This window comes from Crocodylus porosus, unplaced genomic scaffold (assembly GCF_001723895.1).
Source record: "Crocodylus porosus isolate Cpor-Errol unplaced genomic scaffold, CroPor_comp1, whole genome shotgun sequence".
Classification (NCBI taxonomy): Eukaryota; Metazoa; Chordata; order Crocodylia; family Crocodylidae; genus Crocodylus; species Crocodylus porosus.
The window spans coordinates 75,455,160-75,473,418 of record NW_017728947.1 but is presented as its reverse complement, the minus strand read 5'-3'; the positions used below and the strand labels follow the sequence as shown (position 1 = coordinate 75,473,418).

The window sequence follows — 18,259 nt, the reverse complement described above, 5'->3', positions numbered from 1 at the left end:
AGGGCGGCTAGGATCTGGAACCAACTTCCAAGGGAAGTGGTGCTGGCTCCTACCCTGGGGGTCTTTAAGAGGAGGCTTGATGTCTACCTGGCTGGAGTAATCTGAGCCCAGTTTTTTTCTCCTGCCCAGGCAGGGGGTTGGACTTGAAGATCTACAAGGTCCCTTTTGACTCTACTTCTATGATTCTATATGATTAATATGTCATTAAAAAAGGCTACTGAAGTTTTAAGGCTACATATTCAGAAGCATTATGTCACTGAGCAGTAAGATAAAACTGCCCCTTCGTGGATCTGATCCAAAGCCCAATGAAGCTGGTTCTAGGGCTTTTACTACTCCCCTACCACCAAACTTCTGGACTTGCAGGGAGGACTGTGAGGCCAAATCACATGATTCCATGGGCTGCATCTGGCCCACTGGCCACAGGTTGAACACTGCTGATCTAGGGAGTTTGAGTATGGAAAACCAGATGAAATTAAGAAATGAGTAACAGCCTTTTCCATTGTAGTGCAGCAGAATAATGTTGATGGCAGCCAGGGGTCCCTTCCCTCTGAGAAAACTCCCATCTCAAATAGACCAGCCACAGATACCACAAAAACAAAAAAAATCCTCAAAGTCCACTGAATACTGCTTTGCCAGTCTATTAACCCAAATGGGGTTCTGGATATAACACATGATCTAAGCCTATAAGTGGCTGAGAAGTAATAATATGCACCAGTACCAAACTAAATTAGGAGCAATCTTCCTGTAAGAGATGAGTCAGTGAAAAAATGCAGGGACAGAGAGGGAAGCCACATGGCCAGGACTTTTTAAATCTGGGCTCAGTGCAGCACTACTGAATGTGGAAGTGAGAAACACCTCTGTGTCTTGTAAGGGAAATGGTAGGAAAAAGGACTTAGTAGTTTTTTCACTCTTTGATAATGTTGCACTGTTAAGTTACTTGATATTGGAGGTTGTTATGAATGACATGTTTCAGATGCTGCGTTTTATTGGAAGAGATCCTTTTGGCATCTAACTAATATTTACATTTCTGATGAACTCATCAGTGTATTGTTTGGGCACCCTATATGTACATCTCCCTTGTTCAAGAGATTTTTTGCAGTCTGTCCCATTATTTCAATGTACGTGGTTGTCCCTACTTGTCCAGTTCCTGGAGAAATGCTGCTGACCACTTTCTAGCCATTGTTTCTGAAAGAGGCTGTTGCAGAAGTGAATCCTGTACCCTTAGGAGTTAAGAGGTAGGGTTCTACAGCTGAGGATCTTCTACCTCAACTCCCCTGCAGATGGGACAGCAAACTGTCTGAGCCTCACTCAGCTTCAGTAGCTGCAGATACTTTTACTAAATTGTTTAAAACTGATTCTCATGAAAATGAAAGAATAATGATAGGTGTTCTGGTAGGCACAAAATAAATTTCCCCAAACCCTTTCACTTTCTCAAAGTCTGTAGCATTCCTTGCTATTCCTGTCCTAGGCTCAATCTCATCCCCCTCAGATGCTGTTTTTACCATCAAAGGAATTGCATCAGTGGTCTGATATGAGCATCCTGACTTACTGCTGTGTTGTTTAAATGATAGCAAAGCCTACAGAAATGGTGTAAAAGTCTTCCTGTTGAACTGCTTACAATTGCTATTCTCCTTGATTGCTAACTAGGGGGACCCCTGAAAACTATGTACTGTCCCAAGGTGCAGCTTGGCTTGCTTAGGAGCTTATCCCCTGGCTTGGGAAGTGGGCTTTTCTGGTGGATTTGTCTATCCTATATCTTGAGTTTAAGCTAAAGAGCTTTAATGAAAATGTGGTCACTAATGGTACCTCTCCCCTTTGGCCCCCCAGCAATTCTCGGTAAAGGAATTCTATCTGAAGATCATTCCTTGGCGCCTCTTCACCTTTAGAGTGTGCCCAGGCACCAAGGTGGGTCTGTCTTCATCCAGCTTCTCTCGTAACTCTATCAGTTCATGGTGCTGAATGATGAGCTACCTGTTGGGCTGGCTGTTGGGGAAGTGGAGCTGTTCCCACCAGACAGCACTTAGGCACATGAGATCTGGGAGTTCAGAATGCACTTTTACTGCCTCTATGTTGGAAATGTTTATGAAGGGGGACAGGAGTTTCTCTCCTTCCTAACACAACATCAGAACTTTAGGCATAATCCTTACTGCCTCCCTGTATTTCTGCTCACTGCCTTCTCCATAATCCACTAAGATAGCTAGTTAGTGCACCCTGAAACCCATGCTCTCTGAAGTGAGATTTACAGATACAGTACCCTAGCTGGAGTCCAGATGCTATAGGCAGGATTCCTGTCAACTGGTTCCATGTGGGTGAGCAGAGAGGAAAGTATGTGCACAGGTGTGTCTGCTGCACACATAGTGCTCTCTGCACGATTGTTTCACCCCTGTCCTGCATCTCTTTGCTGCTAGTTTTCTTACCTTGGGCCTGACCCTGTGCACAAGCTGCTGACTCTGGTGGTAGATGATGGGATCCAGCCCCCCGTGGAGCTCAGCTGCAAGGAGAGGAACATCTTGGCAGCCACTTTCATTCGCTCTCTGCATAAAAACATAGGTAAAAGGGGTTCGGAGGGAATAGGCACCATGATAAGAGGACCCTGGCTGCTGCATCCCCACCTTGCAGGCTTCACAGGGCTGCAGAAAGAGAGTTAGTATTTGGAACTTTTAGTTTTGCGTGGAGTTAAATAATCTCTCTAGAAATTGTAGAGCACCTCCCCTTCTGCTCGTGATGGCACTTCCAGCAAATAGAGTTCATTGCCCTTGGTTGTCTATGCAGTGTTTTCTACAGTCCCTCCGAAGACATCTCTATGAATGGCTGAATGCCTGAGAGACTAACTGCAAGCTGTCCCTTCACAGTTCTGTTCTCCAAGCCTTTCCATGGCAGGGTCACCCTCTGACTGTAAAGCTGTCCTGTGTAGCTAGGGATAGAAATCCCCTTGACATTTGAGGTGTTGGCACCTCTGATGTGACCATGGGATCACTGTTTTCAGGAGGCTCTGAGACTTTTCAGGACAAAGTGAACTTCTTCCAGCGGGAGCTGCGTCAAGTGCATATGAAGAGACCCCATTCAAAGGTTACATTGAAGGTCAGCCGCCATAGCCTGCTGGAATCGGTGAGTGACATGTGGCACCTTAAGAGACCCTGTGCACAGGCTGCTCCGTCTATGCCCAGAACCCTTGCCTGTTGCTTTTTTTTTTGCCATCCTGTATATCTAATGACATTCAAATTGGCAAAAGCTAGGGTATCTGTACACAAATATTTGATCCTCTAGCTTCAGGGTATAATCTGATGGCCATCTTAAGGAAACGAAGTACAAAGACTACCCCTGAGAGATTACAGCCTGCTTAGTAGTTAAATCCTCATAATATACCTTCCTTTGAAATCTGTGCCAGCAGCCTTGATATGTATTTCACAGTGACTTTTAAGGGGCAGTTGGTTTCTTCTGGTATGGTAGTAGTGTGGCTGCTACAGCTAAAAGGGACTGTGAGTTTGTATGTGTGATAGAAGGAGCCTTGGGTGCTGTCAGGGAAGAGGCCAAAATGTTTTGTTCAGATTTTGTGACCCTTCTAGCTTGTGGGCAACTCTTTACCTTCCCCTTAAACCACAAGAACAAGTAATATCCTGAGTAGTGGGGGAACCCTAGCTCTTTTGGTTCCTTAGAGAATTCTGTAGAAAAATGGAAAGAAGTCCTGTCCTGATGCTGTTCTATGCGAGAATTCATAAGCACTGGGAAGTGCTGTCTCATTAGGCGAGACCAAACTGCAGTATGTGGGGTGTGCCGGTGATGGTGTTATAGCACTAGTGCACCCTTATTGCAAAGTATTAGTACTGAGACTTGGCTAAAATTGACTTCAAGATGCTATATGTGTTTCTGAAACTGGAATTCTTAAAGAGACTTTCATATAATACATCTCTTAACTGACATTCTAAATATCACTCATGTTCTAAATGTCACTCACAAAGAAGAACTGGTTCTCTTGGCTTGTATTTCCAAGTGTGTTTTTTGTGTAGAATTTACTAGAAATGGCGAAGATTGCTTATGGAGGAGGGAGGATTGGTTAGGATTTTCTTCTCATTCCTAACGGGGTTTTCAGGGACTCCTGCCCTGTTATGCTGGAAAGTGTTACAAAATCATTAGCTCTGCTATTGTAACCAGGTGAGATCAAAGAAGATAAGAGTGGGGCTAATAAATGCAAACATTCTGTATATGAGGGTGACAGATGCAACAGATGTGACCAGAAAATTAGTGCTAATCAGTGCCTAGCATGATGCTCTGCTTTCACTGAAAATCAGCCTGAGCTAGTACTGTTGCATTCAGGGCTCTCCCAAGTATAGTATTGGCCCTTGATCTTTAATTGGAATCAAGAGCCTGAGCTCATGTGCTTCCAGTTATTTGAAAAGGTTAGTTTAAGCAATTCATGCTGTTAAAGATTAATATAAATGTAAGGACACCTCTGGGCTCCTCTCTTCTATTTGTTCTCTGAAGGGCTGTTTTTTTAAACCTGACTGATGGGCTAGATAGAGCTGAGATGTCTCAAGTTGCTTCTGGCTACAGACATTTTAATACTGTAAACTGGATAACGTTGCTTCTACAGAAACCTTGTTCTAGTCTAGAGGCAAAGAACTCTTGGATGTGGGGAAGGTCTCTCTTCCATATATAATGAAGACAGAAAATTGGCCTGCCCAGGGCCATAGGAATTTCTACCTAGCCCCCAGTCATGTGCTCAGACTATGGGACTGAGCCCTTTTCATTTGGCATTGTTTAACTCCCCCCAACACATGGATGCTGGATCTCATGCTGGCAGCTGTGCAGTAGGCAATGATCACTGCTGCCATGGGTGGATCTAGGATTTTGATAAGTGGAGTGCAGATGCTGTGATGCATCATCACAAATATAACACAATGCATATTTTTCTCCAATCAAAAAGAAACTAGAAACTTTAGTAATATTCTAGGGGCCCATGACTATATAATTCAGTTTAAGATTGAAGCAAAAACAAATATAACTTCATTGGAATGTATATTAGTTTCCTGTATCATATACTGTGTATAAAAACACTACAAACTCAGTAGAAAATAATCAAAAGATGCTGTTTGATTAGTCTTGTACTGACTGGAATTAAATGTACATCTCTCTCTTTCAGGTTCATAAAACAAAATCTAGCCGCCTTGAGCATTGAAAATTATTTCTGCACCTGAGTTAACATTCTAATCCTGAGTTAATATTTTTAGCAAGAATTAAAAGTAGTCTGCAGGGCTGTGAAATAGGAGTTACATTACCAGGAACAGCTAACAGGCAGAACTGCAGAAGAAAGAATAATTTGATTAGTGGAATATCAATATCAATGAAGAGGAGGGAGAGAGTTGTTAACACCTGTTGAATGAAAACTTCAGAAGAAATGAGGTAGATTAAAGTGAGCCATTAAGTTAAATGACTCCTTCACAGTTGCCTGAATAAAGATGCTGCTGCTATTGCCAGGCAGTTGGTTTTAAACTTTGGATGGAGCAGGAATCAAATGGAGGTATAACTGCATCACTGCATCCCCCTGGAATATGCCCCTGACTGCTCTTAACACTTTTTGTTTTACTCTCACAGTCTCTGAAAGCAACACGGAATTTTTCTGTTTCTGACTGGAGCAAAAACTTTGAAGTGATTTTCCAGGATGAAGAAGGTGAGTTTACTTGTTCTTCCAAAAATGTGAATGTGCTTGAGGGGTTTATGTGCAGGGGAGCACATGTGAAGTCACTAGTGAGAGAGTGTGGCTGCCTTTCAGTAAAAATGTCTGGAAGTAGATCCTACTTGGGTCTCTATTCCCATAGGTTCTATCAAGCACAAATGAATTTAACCTCCCAGCTTCCTTTGAGCTAGAAAAAGATTATCCCTATTATACAGGTAGGGATCTGAGGAACAGAGATTAAATGACTGCCCTAGGATAATGCATTAAGTCTGTGGCAATGTGGGAATTGAGACCCAGTTAGGGTTACCATATGTCCAGGTCTTCTTGGACATGTCATCTTTTTTGGGTCCTCCCATTTCCATCCAGGCAGTTTTTTAAAATGTCAACAACTGTCTGGAATTTTGCTCTGCACCGCATCAAAGCTTTTCCTGGCACTTCTTGGCTTGCTGTAGCAAGGAGCTAGCTGCTTGGGGCTGGGAGGAGTGGGGGAAGAGCAATTGGAGGCAGAGGGTGTCATGCACCTGCACGCATACATGCACATGGCTGGCATGCAGCCAGTCAAGGTGGTGGGAGCAGCCTCAGCAGCTGGATGTAGGTAAATCTATGGAGGGTGGGTTTGGTGTGCCAGGGCTTAGGGACTATTTAGGGGTGTGGGGTGGAGGCAGAGGGGGAGCAGGGTATGTGGAGGGAATAGGTGTGTGAGGAGGCCAGGTGCCTGACAGCACTGGGGGAAGCTGGAGCTACAGCAGGGTGGGGGGGCACCTGTTCCTTCAGCAGGGAAAGGGGGTTGTGGGGCCCTTCAGGGGCAGCAGGGACCTGCGTAGCCAGGCCAGCAGCATCAGGGCTGGTGCCTGTGCTTGCAGGGGTGGGACAGCCGGGAGATGCTACAAGGCTGTGAGGAGCAGGGAGCTGCAGGTTGGGAGCGAGGGGCATTGGCAGGGCTGGAGGGGGCTGTGGTTTGGGAGCGAGGAGTACCAGGGAGGCAGGGGACTGGAATGGGAGCACAGGCCAGGTCTGGGGGGCAAGGGACTGTGGCTCGGGAGTGAGGGGCAGCAGCAGGGCTGGGGGGCTGTGGCTTCAGAGTGAGGGGGAGGGCATGGGCATATCACTGCTCCTCCCCCCCGCATCATATTACCCTCTTCCTTTGGACAGGTGTTCCCTTTTTTTGAAACTGGAAATATGGTAACTCTCCTTCAGTCCAGTGTTGTCTTTATAAAACTTTCCCACTTATTGTATGTAGCTGGGTTTCTCCAAAAAGGTGGATAGACAACTTGGTGGATAGATGCAAGTGAAGGGTAATTATAAATGGATCCGTGTTGGAATAGCAGGAGAGTGCAAGCGAAGTTGCATAGGAGTCTGTCCTGGGCCCAGTACTGTTCAACATATTTATATTAATATTGGGTGTTTGCTGATGATTTTAACTGAGATGTGCCGATGCTTCTTTTACTAAAACCCAGAGGGTCTTGCCCCTCCACTCGAGGACATTCCAATGACTTGGACAAATGTTCTGTCCTGAGGGGAGGTGGTTTTCCTAACCTCTGTGGACTGGAAGAATTGTTAAGGAAACAGAGAGCTGGTTTGGCCCCGGACCTGACTCAATTTGTTTTTTCTCGTAGCTCTGGACTGGGGAGGCCCACGCAGAGAGTGGTTTGAGTTGATCTGTAAGGCTTTATTTGACACCACCAATCAGCTCTTTACTCGCTTCAGTGATAACAACCAGGCACTGGTGAGTCTACAGCTTCTTTCTTGAAATGGCATACCACAATATAAACAGTAAAGGTAGCAGAAAGTTGTCACTCATTGCTGGATTTGGCAGAATTCAATTTTTTTTTCATAATTTCGATGGATAATATTAATGTTTATTTTTAAGCATGTATTTTGTTTTTATCGATTTCAATTTTCAGGATTGCACAAAATTAAGGATGTGGGGAACAGACAATTTATTAATGACAGTATACTATTATTATAGTGCAGTTTAGCTGCCCACCACGACAACCATAACTACTGTAGGGCTGCTGCCAGCTGAGTGTCAGAGCAGCTGTTATTCCTGCCTCCACTTACCCATAGCTCCCTTGTCCACTTTGTCGTTTCCTCTTCCTTTGTTCCCAGTCCCCTGGGACTGCAATCCAAACTACAGTCAGCACAGTTCTGTAGGACTGTTCCCTCTGTTGTCACATGCTCCATCAGCCATCATTTTTCTTGCATCCCTTTTCTGTAAATTGTAATTATTAATGATGGAAATATCTTTTTGTAGGTCTAAGTGTGCACGGTGAAATCGACATTTATTATAGTTTACCAATAAAAGTCAAATCTTGCTAAACCTACTCATTGCTACCAGTGGTAGGCCTGGGCTGGAACCCTCCTAACTCTTCCCCCCCCGACCCAGGTTCTTGCTGGGCTGTCCCAGTGTTACAGAGTCAAAAAATTGGGTGGAATGATAGTAGAGGGTTCCTCAGTAGTAGGGAAACATGGATTTCCAAGTTGAATGGGGTGGGCACCATCATCTTGCTACATAGATGCGTTGTTGGTTTCCAGGTGTGATTGTTCTCTGGGATCTGTTTGTTTTTGCAGAGGGAAAGGCAAATTCTTCTGTGTACTGTGTGAGACAGTACATATGGAGTATGTTATGTCTTTCCTGGCCAGACTTTAACATTGAATTTCTGCTGCTTGAGTGTCAGGAAGCTGCCCTCAAGTTTCCTCAGTAGCATGAGAAGACAATGGCTTTACTTGAAGTACTGAGCCAAATCAATGGATAGATTATTTTACTCAGGTTTGGAGTAAATAAATGGTCCCCCCTGGTCTTAAAGGCTATGAATCTAAGTTCATCTTTAAAATACCATTCTAGAGCTGTCAGAGCATCTTCCTGCATACTATATATACATAACAGGAGGGGGCCATGGGGCTGTTCCTGTCACTTGAGATAACCCTAGTGGTATTGTTAGGATTCTGATCATGTTCTTCTGCAGGTGCATCCCAACCCAGGTCGGTCTCCTCATCTAAGACTGAAGGTGTATGAGTTTGCAGGGCGCTTGGTAGGGAAGTGTCTCTACGAGTCATCTCTGGGAGGGGCTTACAAGCAGCTGGTACGAGCTCGCTTCACCCGATCTTTCCTGGCTCAGATCATAGGATTACGCATGCATTACAAGGTAAGGCCTGCCCTGGCCTCCATTGTAAGCCTGCACCAGGGCAGGACAGCAGGGCTGAGCATGAATATGCTCCCAGCAAACCAAAAATCTTGGTCAACCATGTATGTTAAATCCATCTCATTAGTTTTTTTTCTTCACATCCTATCTATTTCTCTTCCTCAGTATTTTGAAACAGATGACCCAGAGTTCTATAAATCCAAGGTTTGCTTTATACTGAATAATGATGTGAGTGAGATGGAGCTGGTCTTTGCTGAGGAGAAATACAGCAAATCAGGGCAGCTGGAGAAGGTAAGATTGGTGCCAAAGGGTGGGGTAATTCTCTAATCTATAAGGGAAATATTTGGGATCTGCCTGGGTTGCCTGTACAGTAGTGACAAGAGAAGGAAAACTACCAGCAGTACAGCAGTAAGAGGGTTCTCTGGTGCAAGTTCTTACTTCTCATCTTCACACCAGTGTACTTGTGTGCTCTCCTGTTTCAGGTAGTTGAGCTGGTAACCGGAGGGGCTCAGATCCCAGTAACCAACGACAACAAGATTTTATATCTGAATTTGCTTGCTCAGTACAGATTGGCCAATCAGGTTAGAGAGGAGGTGGATCATTTCTTGAAAGGTAACATGCTGTGTGCTCACTGCTTGATTCTGACACCCCCATCTGACACACACTCACTCACCTGTCTTCTTTTAGGCCTCAATGAGCTGGTTCCGGAAAACCTTCTGGCTATTTTTGATGAGAATGAACTTGAGGTAGGTCATGCTATTCTTGAGCTCTATCCCATTACCTCCGCACCCTTCCTCCCAGATGATAGAGGAGCTGCCTGGAGGATGTTCCTTCCTTCCTCATGTCCTTGGGACAAAGTATTTAGCAGAATGCATAAAGTTGTTGGAATCTGACAAGGCTGTGTCATGGGCACTTCTGCTAAGCCCTCGAACTTGTGATTTCTGGGGTGTCAACGATGCACCTTAGTACCTGTGCCACCCAAGCCCCTGCTGAGGGATGTTGAACATTTGCTGATTGGAGCTGAGAAGAATTAGCATGTTACAGAGTTTTTCTTAACCACCAACTTAGCTGTGAATGTTTGCATAGGAGACACAAAACACTAAGATGGTGAATCCTCCTTCTTGGGGTATAGTCTGTTTGCAGGAATAATAATGTATCGCTAGTACTTGCAACCTTGGTGTGTATTTAAGCCATTGATGCTTTTAATGTCAACTTGAGGTAGTTGAGAAGTCTTGTCAAAGCTGCTTGGTTCCAAAACCCTCATGTAGCAGGTGGGAGGATGTGGCCAACTGAAGTCTGGGCTTCTACACTACTACTGAATCCAAGGCAAGATGGGCCCTGATTAGTAGGGCTTTGCGAAATGGCTGTGTTTCAATTTGGATTTGGCTGTTTCGGAGGACAGTAATTTGTTTCGGTGTTTTGGATCACTGACCTGTTTCGTTTAAGCCAAAGCTGTAGGGCCCCAGCGGGAAGTAGGACAGGGCCATCGGTGGCTTGTCTGGGGCAAGTGCTGCTGCCCTCTGTGCAGGCAAGGAGACCCCCACGCAGATCACTGATCCCTGTCACACCGGGTCACAGGACCCTGTGCAGCTCTGGATCTCTGCTGTACCAGGGCAGCGCAGGGCAGGCAGGTGTGGTGAGGAGATGTGGCAGGGCAGCAGTGTACAGCTATCTCTCTGCAAGTCCGGCTCTGAAACTCCAAAATTTTCTGAAACGTTCCAGGTGCCTCATTTTGTTTTGGAGATGTTTCTGAGCCTTCCGTTTCAATTTGGATTTGGTATTTTGGGCACTGGAACACCTCTGAAATGAAATGGCTGCTGAAATTTTGCACAGCCCTACTGATTAACCTCTCTGCTTTCCATTTAATATCAGAGCCAGGATCCTCTGATATTACACATCTCAGTTCTGGCTCAGGGATTCACCTCTGCAAAATCTACTCACTGCTTAGATCTGTGCTGTGGGCCTTCAGGCAGGTGAAGTCCAAGTGGTGTTTCCCAAGTTATGAGTGCCCTCATCTGTACAGAGTACTGTGAGGGGCACAAAGGAGTGCATAGAAATGTTGTCTCTCCTCTTTCAGGGCTTCCATTATTTCCTGCTATAGTAGCTATTCATTACTTACCTTTAGCCTACCTGATATCTAGCAGGAAAAACTGATGCTGTGAAAAAGGCTGTCCTAATTCTTGATTGAAACTGAGGTTTGATTGGTCTTGTTCGTGTCCTGAGCCCAGAATTCTGAGCACTTTGCATGCCTTCTAGAGGCACAGAGCTAACTATTGAAACATGAATAGTGACTGACCTCATAGGTATCCTGGGCTCCTGCTTTTTTAACAATGGGTCTGTTTCCTTTCAGTTGCTGATGTGTGGTACTGGAGACATCAATGTCTGTGATTTCAAGACGCATGCTGTGGTTGTAGGAGGGTCCTGGCACTTCCGAGAGAAGGTAGGTGGGAAGAGATTTCCTCTTGCAGGTCATTGAAATGAGTTGGCTGTCCTCTGCTCTGCTAAGCTTCAGGTGAGGCCAGCCTATTGAAAGGGAAATAAGAAATCTCAAAAGACTTGGAAACCTGGAGAAGAACAGTGGGAAAGCAAAGGGATTGGCTTGGTGCAGGATGTAAATATATCTTGTATCTTAAACATACCTAGCTTCCCCTTTCTAGTAGAAGGGAGCTTCTCTGTTTTAAAGATGGATGAGACATTCCCAGTACAATACAGGAGGCTGGTGGGAGGTTGCATGAGGGGTAAATGTTAGCTGGTGAGAACTGGCTGCAAATTTTTTCCTCCTAATATAAATCTGCCGCTATGTTAGGTCAAGTAGGTTCTTTGACTGTTGATAAAGCCACTTGCTTGCAACGCATTTTGTTTGTTCTTTCTGTGAAGGCTCTCAGCATACTTGTTGACTTACTTCCCTGATTTGGCTTTGCCCTTGCTCTCTTTCAGGTCATGAGGTGGTTTTGGACTGTGGTTTCCAGTTTCACGCAGGAGGAACTGGCTAGGCTCTTGCAGTTCACAACTGGTTCCTCTCAGCTGCCTCCAGGAGGGTTTGCTGCACTCTGTCCATCTTTCCAGATAATTGCAGCTCCAACCCATAGTACATTGCCGACAGCCCACACCTGGTGAGTATCCCGCTTGTACAATTTTCTACAGCATGCATCATGTAGAATTATGCCATCCCTTTGTGTGTGGCAAGTTGTATGACAGGCTGCCATCATGGACTGCTGGTAGCCAGCATCTGATGCCCAATGGGTTTATAATGAGTGATGGACATGTGGTGGACATAGTGTCACTCCATCTACAGGACACTGAGCAGCTGAAGGTGCTTGTGTTTATCTGTTCTCCTACCCCAGAAAAGTTACATGTTCCATGTTTTTCTTTCTATCAGTTTTAACCAGCTGTGCCTCCCTACTTATGACTCCTATGAAGAAATGCACAAGATGCTGCAGCTGGCCATCAGCGAGGGCTGTGAGGGCTTTGGCATGCTGTGATTTCCCTTCTTCAGAGGCCCTCCAATCCTCCTGGCTCATCAGGACAAGGCCCAGGTCCAGTTTACTGCTTGTTTTCCTTCCCTTCACATGGGCAATGGAGGCAGAATGCAGACTGTGTGCATCAAGGTCTGTCATCCAGATGATATCACATGGCCTTTCCGCATTCAAAGTATGTCATCAAGAGCTCACCTTGCCCCCACCTCTCACTCCTATTTTTAATTCAGGGTGGTAAGGCAAGGGGACTGTGGTCATTCATCAGAATGGTACAGCACCTGGATTTCCCAGGACTCTGCACCCATCCCTCTGAGGAGAAAAAACCTGTGAACTGAAGTTACAGTTAGATACAGGAGGAGGTCTGTGTAGATATGATTCCTCTAGCTGCCTTGGAGAAGGACCAGCTTGGAGTTCTGTTGGAGACCTGGCTTTTGAGAAGCCTTAATAACTTTCCATGCCTTGGTTCAGATCCCTCTGCTGATGCTCTCTTGTAGTTTGCATAATTCCCCTTGAATTACTTGTCTCTTCAGGGCACTGGATTGTCCCTTCTTCTCTGTACCTGGCCCAGAAGGGCTTTTAGTTTCTCTCCCCACAGCACTGGATGCAGCCATCTCTTAACCTGTTGCAGAGGAAAGATGGAAACATCTACTAGAGGGAGCAGCCCAGAGGAGAGAACATTCTCTTACTTGAGCACAAGTGCTGGCCCTTGCAGTGACACTGTACTACCTCCGCCAGGGACTGGCAGCAGAAGCGTCCTTCTCTTTTGGCAGTGGCTGGCATGAGCCTCTGCAGCTAAACTGGAGGAGGAGATTCTCCTCTGGTGAATGTTTGACAGAGATCATAAATGTTGGACAGGAATCTGTCCCGTGCCCCTTGCCTTCCTTTCCCTTCCTCAGGAGAGAGGGGATGGGTATGAGTGTGTGAGCCTTCAATGCTGAACACCAACACCTATCCCAACATTAATCTTCAGGGCATGTATGTAATAAAAGTGATAGGCCAGCTGGCCAGCAGGCAGCTACCATTGCTTGTATTGGACTTATGTTTGTACAGGAGTACAACTAGGGTGATGGTATTGGGACAGAACCCAGTACCTCAGCCCCTGACATTCCATGGGGTCTTGGCTTCTACCTCTATCGCATGGCAGTAGAAGACTCCTCTTTTTCCAACACGCTGCAGGCAGAGTTTTCCAAAGGATTGTTGGTACTTGGAGAGCAGCTGGCCTTCTCTCCTCCTACGTTCTCTTTTCTGAGCACTCCTTTCTTGCTATCCTTGTCAGTGCTGCTGGTGTTCCAGCAGTAGACATAAAACTGGAGCTTCTTCCAAATGGACACTGAGCAGCTAGCCTGATGACCAAGGTCTTAATTCTGATGGTCCACTCAGCTCTGCAACCCTTTGGAAATAAAAGGCAAGAGAATCGAGGAATCATGCCAGTTTTGTCAGAGTCCAAAATCTAAACAGATCTCTACACTCTCAGCTGTCTTCTAGAGAGCATATCTCCAGGTCAGGAGGAAGGGCATGTTAGTGATTGGCTAGCACATGAGAAGCCTGCACTGCTACTGCCTGTGCTGTATCTGTCCACTATAGTCAGGGGGTTTTAGTCTCCTCGGATGAGATCTCAATCTGGCATCTCTTCTGAGAGCTAGTTTTAGAAAAACAAATACAATAAAGAATTGTGCCATCTTCCTCCCTCTCTGTTCTGCTGTAGCTTGGGCAGTAGTTTACCTGACCTGAGCCAACTCATGGGGGGGATGGCTGTTTATGATGGCTGTGCACCTTTCCAGTACAAACTTAATGAACAAATTGGGAATTTGTGTGAAGATTCTAGAGTTAGGAAATCCTTTTATTAAGGCAGCATCTTAACTGCTGCTAGGGCAAGTGTGTCACTTCTGTACAGAAATATAAGCCATCTTGGTGCCAAAAAACAGCCAGAGCTGTAAGCATTCAATACTACTCAGGGGGATTTCTCAGTCTTCTGGATTCACTCCCTCTTGGGCACTGATATGCTGGGAGACAGTCTATTAGAGAGCTCCTGCAGTTGCTCTCTTGACAGATCACTTCAGTAGCAGCTTTCCTCCCTTTTTTAAAGCAGACTCCCTTTCTGTAAGGTTCCAGCCTCCTTTGGATGGAGAGTATAGTACCAGTTCATTTGTACTGAAGGCTTTTGTGGTCAGTGCAGATGCCACTCCTGGTTACTCTGTGCCACCTCTTCACTGCTCTCCCCACAGATCAAGAGAAGATGGTGCTGCTTGGCTCAGCTGACATGGATTGGGAAAGCACAGCTTGGTGCTGTCCCTGCATTGCAATCCTGCATCTTGTAATCTTGCCTGGTGAAGGCCTTTCCAGCTTGTGGTTATGGGCCAGTTCTGCTGATGACATCTTCCTCAGGAATCCTCTCCTTCCTTCTCTAGGCCTTGACTTTGCACTCTGAGGACTGAGTGGCTGGACATAAGGCAGACTTCCTCTGCTTGAAAGAGTTCCCTGACCCCTCTCTCCTCCTGTCATTGCAGCTGCCACCCCCAATGCAGCTGTGTTGTACAAATGCCAAGGATTTTCTTTTGTCACAAGTGCAGTCAGAACTGTGGTGAATGCTGTTAGCTCTCAGCTGATTAAAAACCTATACTGGTCCCACTGGCCCTTGGCTGATCCCATCCCTCTCTCCACACCGAGCTCAATCACTTTGGTGATAAAGGATCTTCTTGTTCCTAAATTTCTTCCCTTCCCAACATGCGTATCTTACATGCTGCCCCTTCACTGTCATCAGTGGGGACAAAAGTACAGCATGTGTTGGGGGTCGCCTGTACTGTATTTTCCTGCTGTAGAGGCTCCCTTTTTTTTCTTTCTTTCTTTTTGTGTTGGCTCCTTATTTATTCCTACCTAATAGAAGTGCTTCAGTAGAAGAAGTTAGGCTAGGTTTATTGTACCATCTCAGACAGACCCTTTACTCCCTGGAGCTTCCCTTGATCTTACAGGGTCTGGTGTCAGCCTGTATCTTGAGAACCATGTTGCATGTTTTAGAAACAGAGCTGTGGGTGAAACAGGTCAGACCCCAGTTCCATCTGGCAAATTCCCAGCAAAGTTCAGCCAGGATCTGGGAAGCCTATGGTTATACTAGCAGATTTTGTAAATAGTTTGTATAATAAATAAAATATTTTAAAAATGCTGCTGTCTTGCTTTGGAGTTCATGGGAGGTTTACAGGGATCTTGACTTGGTTAGGCATCTTTGTGAAAAAGAGTCTTCTAGATCTTTTGAGTCTGCCTCATTGAATTGGGCAGGGCATCTCATCTATCCTTTGCCTTCTGAACTGATTCATCAAAGGATCCTAGGCACTCCTTGGAAACAGAACAAAATTCTGCAGCAAATCTTGCTAGCTAGTGGGGTGTCTCACCGCATCAGTCTGGAAAGTCTACTACAGTAGAATCTGAAAATTCAGAAAGGAAATAGTTTAGTGAATTTATGCAAATACAATTAGCATTATAGTTGCTGATTTAATAATCCTATAAAATCTATGTCATTTACCTAGCTGCAGATATTTGTATCTGAATGTGCTTGACTGCATTGTAGATGTTGTGGGGAAATGGAAAATCTGATTGGGGAGAGGACCTTTGGAGTCTTTTGGTACCTGGGAAGTTGTAGAAGGCCAATTTTGGACTGTGAGGTATAATCACAGTATCTGTAAGTTTTTCTACTAAAATGATCAACAGTGTAGTTAACAAATTGGAAATGCTTACCATCAGATATCAGAGAAAATAGCTTATTGCCATGGTTCTGAGGGCTGATCCAGGCTATGTGCAGGCTGTGATGAAAAGCACTGTCTTTGCTTTTTCTCTGCAACTGTAAGAGCTAAAAATAAGCTCCATTCTGTCAAAGAGCAGATTCTGTGCGAATTGAATCAGGGTCTTGTGACATCATTCTTGTTAAATATGATGCTGTGAAATGCACATTTTGCTTTCCAGATCATACGGCAATTCAGCCAAAGGCTTAGGTTTGAGCTCTCTTCACCAGCTCAGGCAGATAAAATTTTGGCTTTTTGTGTGGGTCCCATTATATTGCTAGGCAGGTATTACAATGTGTAATTAAATTGGTATTCCTCTTATACTGTGGCCTCTAAGCTCTGAGCATTGATTTCTGGATAGAGTACAAGAAGTAGAGGATAAGAATCAGAGTCCCATCTGTGGTATTGTACTGATCTAAGAATACTATCTGAGAGCTGCCAACTGGAACAAGTTCTCATTGTGCCTAGTTCTAAGAAGTCTGAGATTGGACCCCTCAGCAGGGGGTGATGTAAAGAACGCAGGGTAAACCAGAGTTCCAGTGTGGTCTTTAGACCTCCAAGTGCTCCTGGCTTCAGATCAGGATTCTGGAAGTTGAGTGAATAGCTCATCTACTCCTTGTAGCTTGCTCAGAACAATTTCTAGCTTCCCAGCAGTGACTATAACCCTTTTTCTTGATATTTACATCACCAAATCACATGTCTGTGTCCCTACAGTCCATAGCCAATGTTACTTTGGTATGGGACAAACAAGTGGAAGCAGGAACTTTCAGAAACGCTACGTGTTTGGTTGTTATGATGGGACCCTGAGTTGGCCAAGGCCATGAGGGTACAAACTCCTCGTGAGGTGAGAGATCCAATTAAAGGACAGTTAAATTTAGGAATTAAATTAAACAACTTTAATAATTAGAGACAACACTACAATGGAACTGGGGAAGATGGAACATAAAAACAGAGGCTCAAATCAAACATAACTCCTGACACTTTCACTCTTGCAACTGGCCAGTGCTTTCTTCTCAGTCCCTGGCTGATTCCAATGGCAGGTGGGAATTGTCATTGTCTCTTGAGTGAACTCTTCTTTGTCCCCAGAGGTCTCAGCTTCTCTGCTGACCTCGCCACACTGCCTCTGCCCCACCTCTCTAGCCTTTTCAGTTGCAGTCTCCATTTGGCAGACTCCCCCTATCTCCATTATCTGGGGCTTTGCAACAGCAGGCTTCCATGGACTCCAGCATGCTGGCCAAGGCTCACACAGGCACACACACAAGCACATGCACTCTCCAGCTCCCCTGCTTCCATCTCCTTCCCCACTCCACAAACTTCTGGAAAAAAACCGTTCATCCTTCTCTCACCATCCAGATGGCAGAGTGTCATTAGCCAGGCCTCACTCAGTCCTTCTGCAATCCAGCCTTTAACACTTCCCTTGCCAGAAGAAAATCCATCCAAAGAAATGCAACATAACATCCAAAGCAAACAACTCTCAAACACATAATGGTCACAGTTGTGGAAGAGAGAATTCTGCAGTCTGAATGACTACTGCATGAATAGGTTCTAGAGTTTCTGCCCTTCTTTGCAGGAGGGGTGATGTCATCTGGTTGTCATCCTTGTCCTGTTCACCATTTCCTTGATGTCATAGAAATGGAAGTGCCAGTGACTTGTAGCAAGCTCTCTAACCTCAGTTCATCCTATACCTGTGACTGCTCACATCTGGAATGAAGTTAGAAGTCCTTGCAATTAATAAATGGTTGAAGTTCTACATGCACCTGCATGCAGAAATTGCCAAGGGAAAATGCTATAGGATCCCTGACTCCACATACACCCCCTTGATTTGGGATGTCATTGTGTGGATATGCTACTTATGAGCTAGGTTGCACGTGACATTCTTCCCCTAATCCTCAGAAACAGAGGTAGTTAGCCGTGTCTGAAGTCAGAGAGAAGGCAGGGCAAGGTAGCATCTTAGGGCATTCATACACATGCTCCGGGAGTGGGCGGGGCACTTTAATTAGAGTGGCTTGGAGAGGCACTTTAATTGAAGTGCCCAGGGTACCTCCTGTATCAGTGTCCCCTTGCTTAAAAATGGTGGCAGGGGTGCCATATATAAAGCCTGTTGAATGAGCTTTAGAATATGTCCCTGCTGCCACTTTAAAGCATGGGGATACCAATACATGAGACACGCTGGAGGCTGTTGGAGCGTGGTGA

General features: G+C 45.3%; 1 protein-coding gene across 3 annotated transcripts in view; it reads left to right on the top strand.

Moving 5' to 3' along the window:
• The window catches only part of AREL1 (apoptosis resistant E3 ubiquitin protein ligase 1), a 26,089-nt gene extending 10,637 nt beyond the window's left edge, over positions 1-15,452 (top strand). For all 3 annotated transcript variants that reach the window (XM_019551776.1, XM_019551777.1, XM_019551778.1), the window contains 12 exons: positions 1,828-1,905; positions 2,409-2,550; positions 2,987-3,108; positions 5,593-5,668; positions 7,291-7,400; positions 8,641-8,820; positions 8,983-9,108; positions 9,300-9,429; positions 9,505-9,563; positions 11,168-11,257; positions 11,755-11,930; positions 12,197-15,452. In XM_019551776.1, the coding sequence (XP_019407321.1) occupies positions 1,828-1,905; positions 2,409-2,550; positions 2,987-3,108; positions 5,593-5,668; positions 7,291-7,400; positions 8,641-8,820; positions 8,983-9,108; positions 9,300-9,429; positions 9,505-9,563; positions 11,168-11,257; positions 11,755-11,930; positions 12,197-12,299 (1,392 nt within the window). In that variant the 3' untranslated portion in view covers positions 12,300-15,452. The remainder of the gene's footprint in view (positions 1-1,827; positions 1,906-2,408; positions 2,551-2,986; positions 3,109-5,592; positions 5,669-7,290; positions 7,401-8,640; positions 8,821-8,982; positions 9,109-9,299; positions 9,430-9,504; positions 9,564-11,167; positions 11,258-11,754; positions 11,931-12,196) is intronic.
• The last annotated feature ends 2,807 nt before the right edge of the window (positions 15,453-18,259 follow it).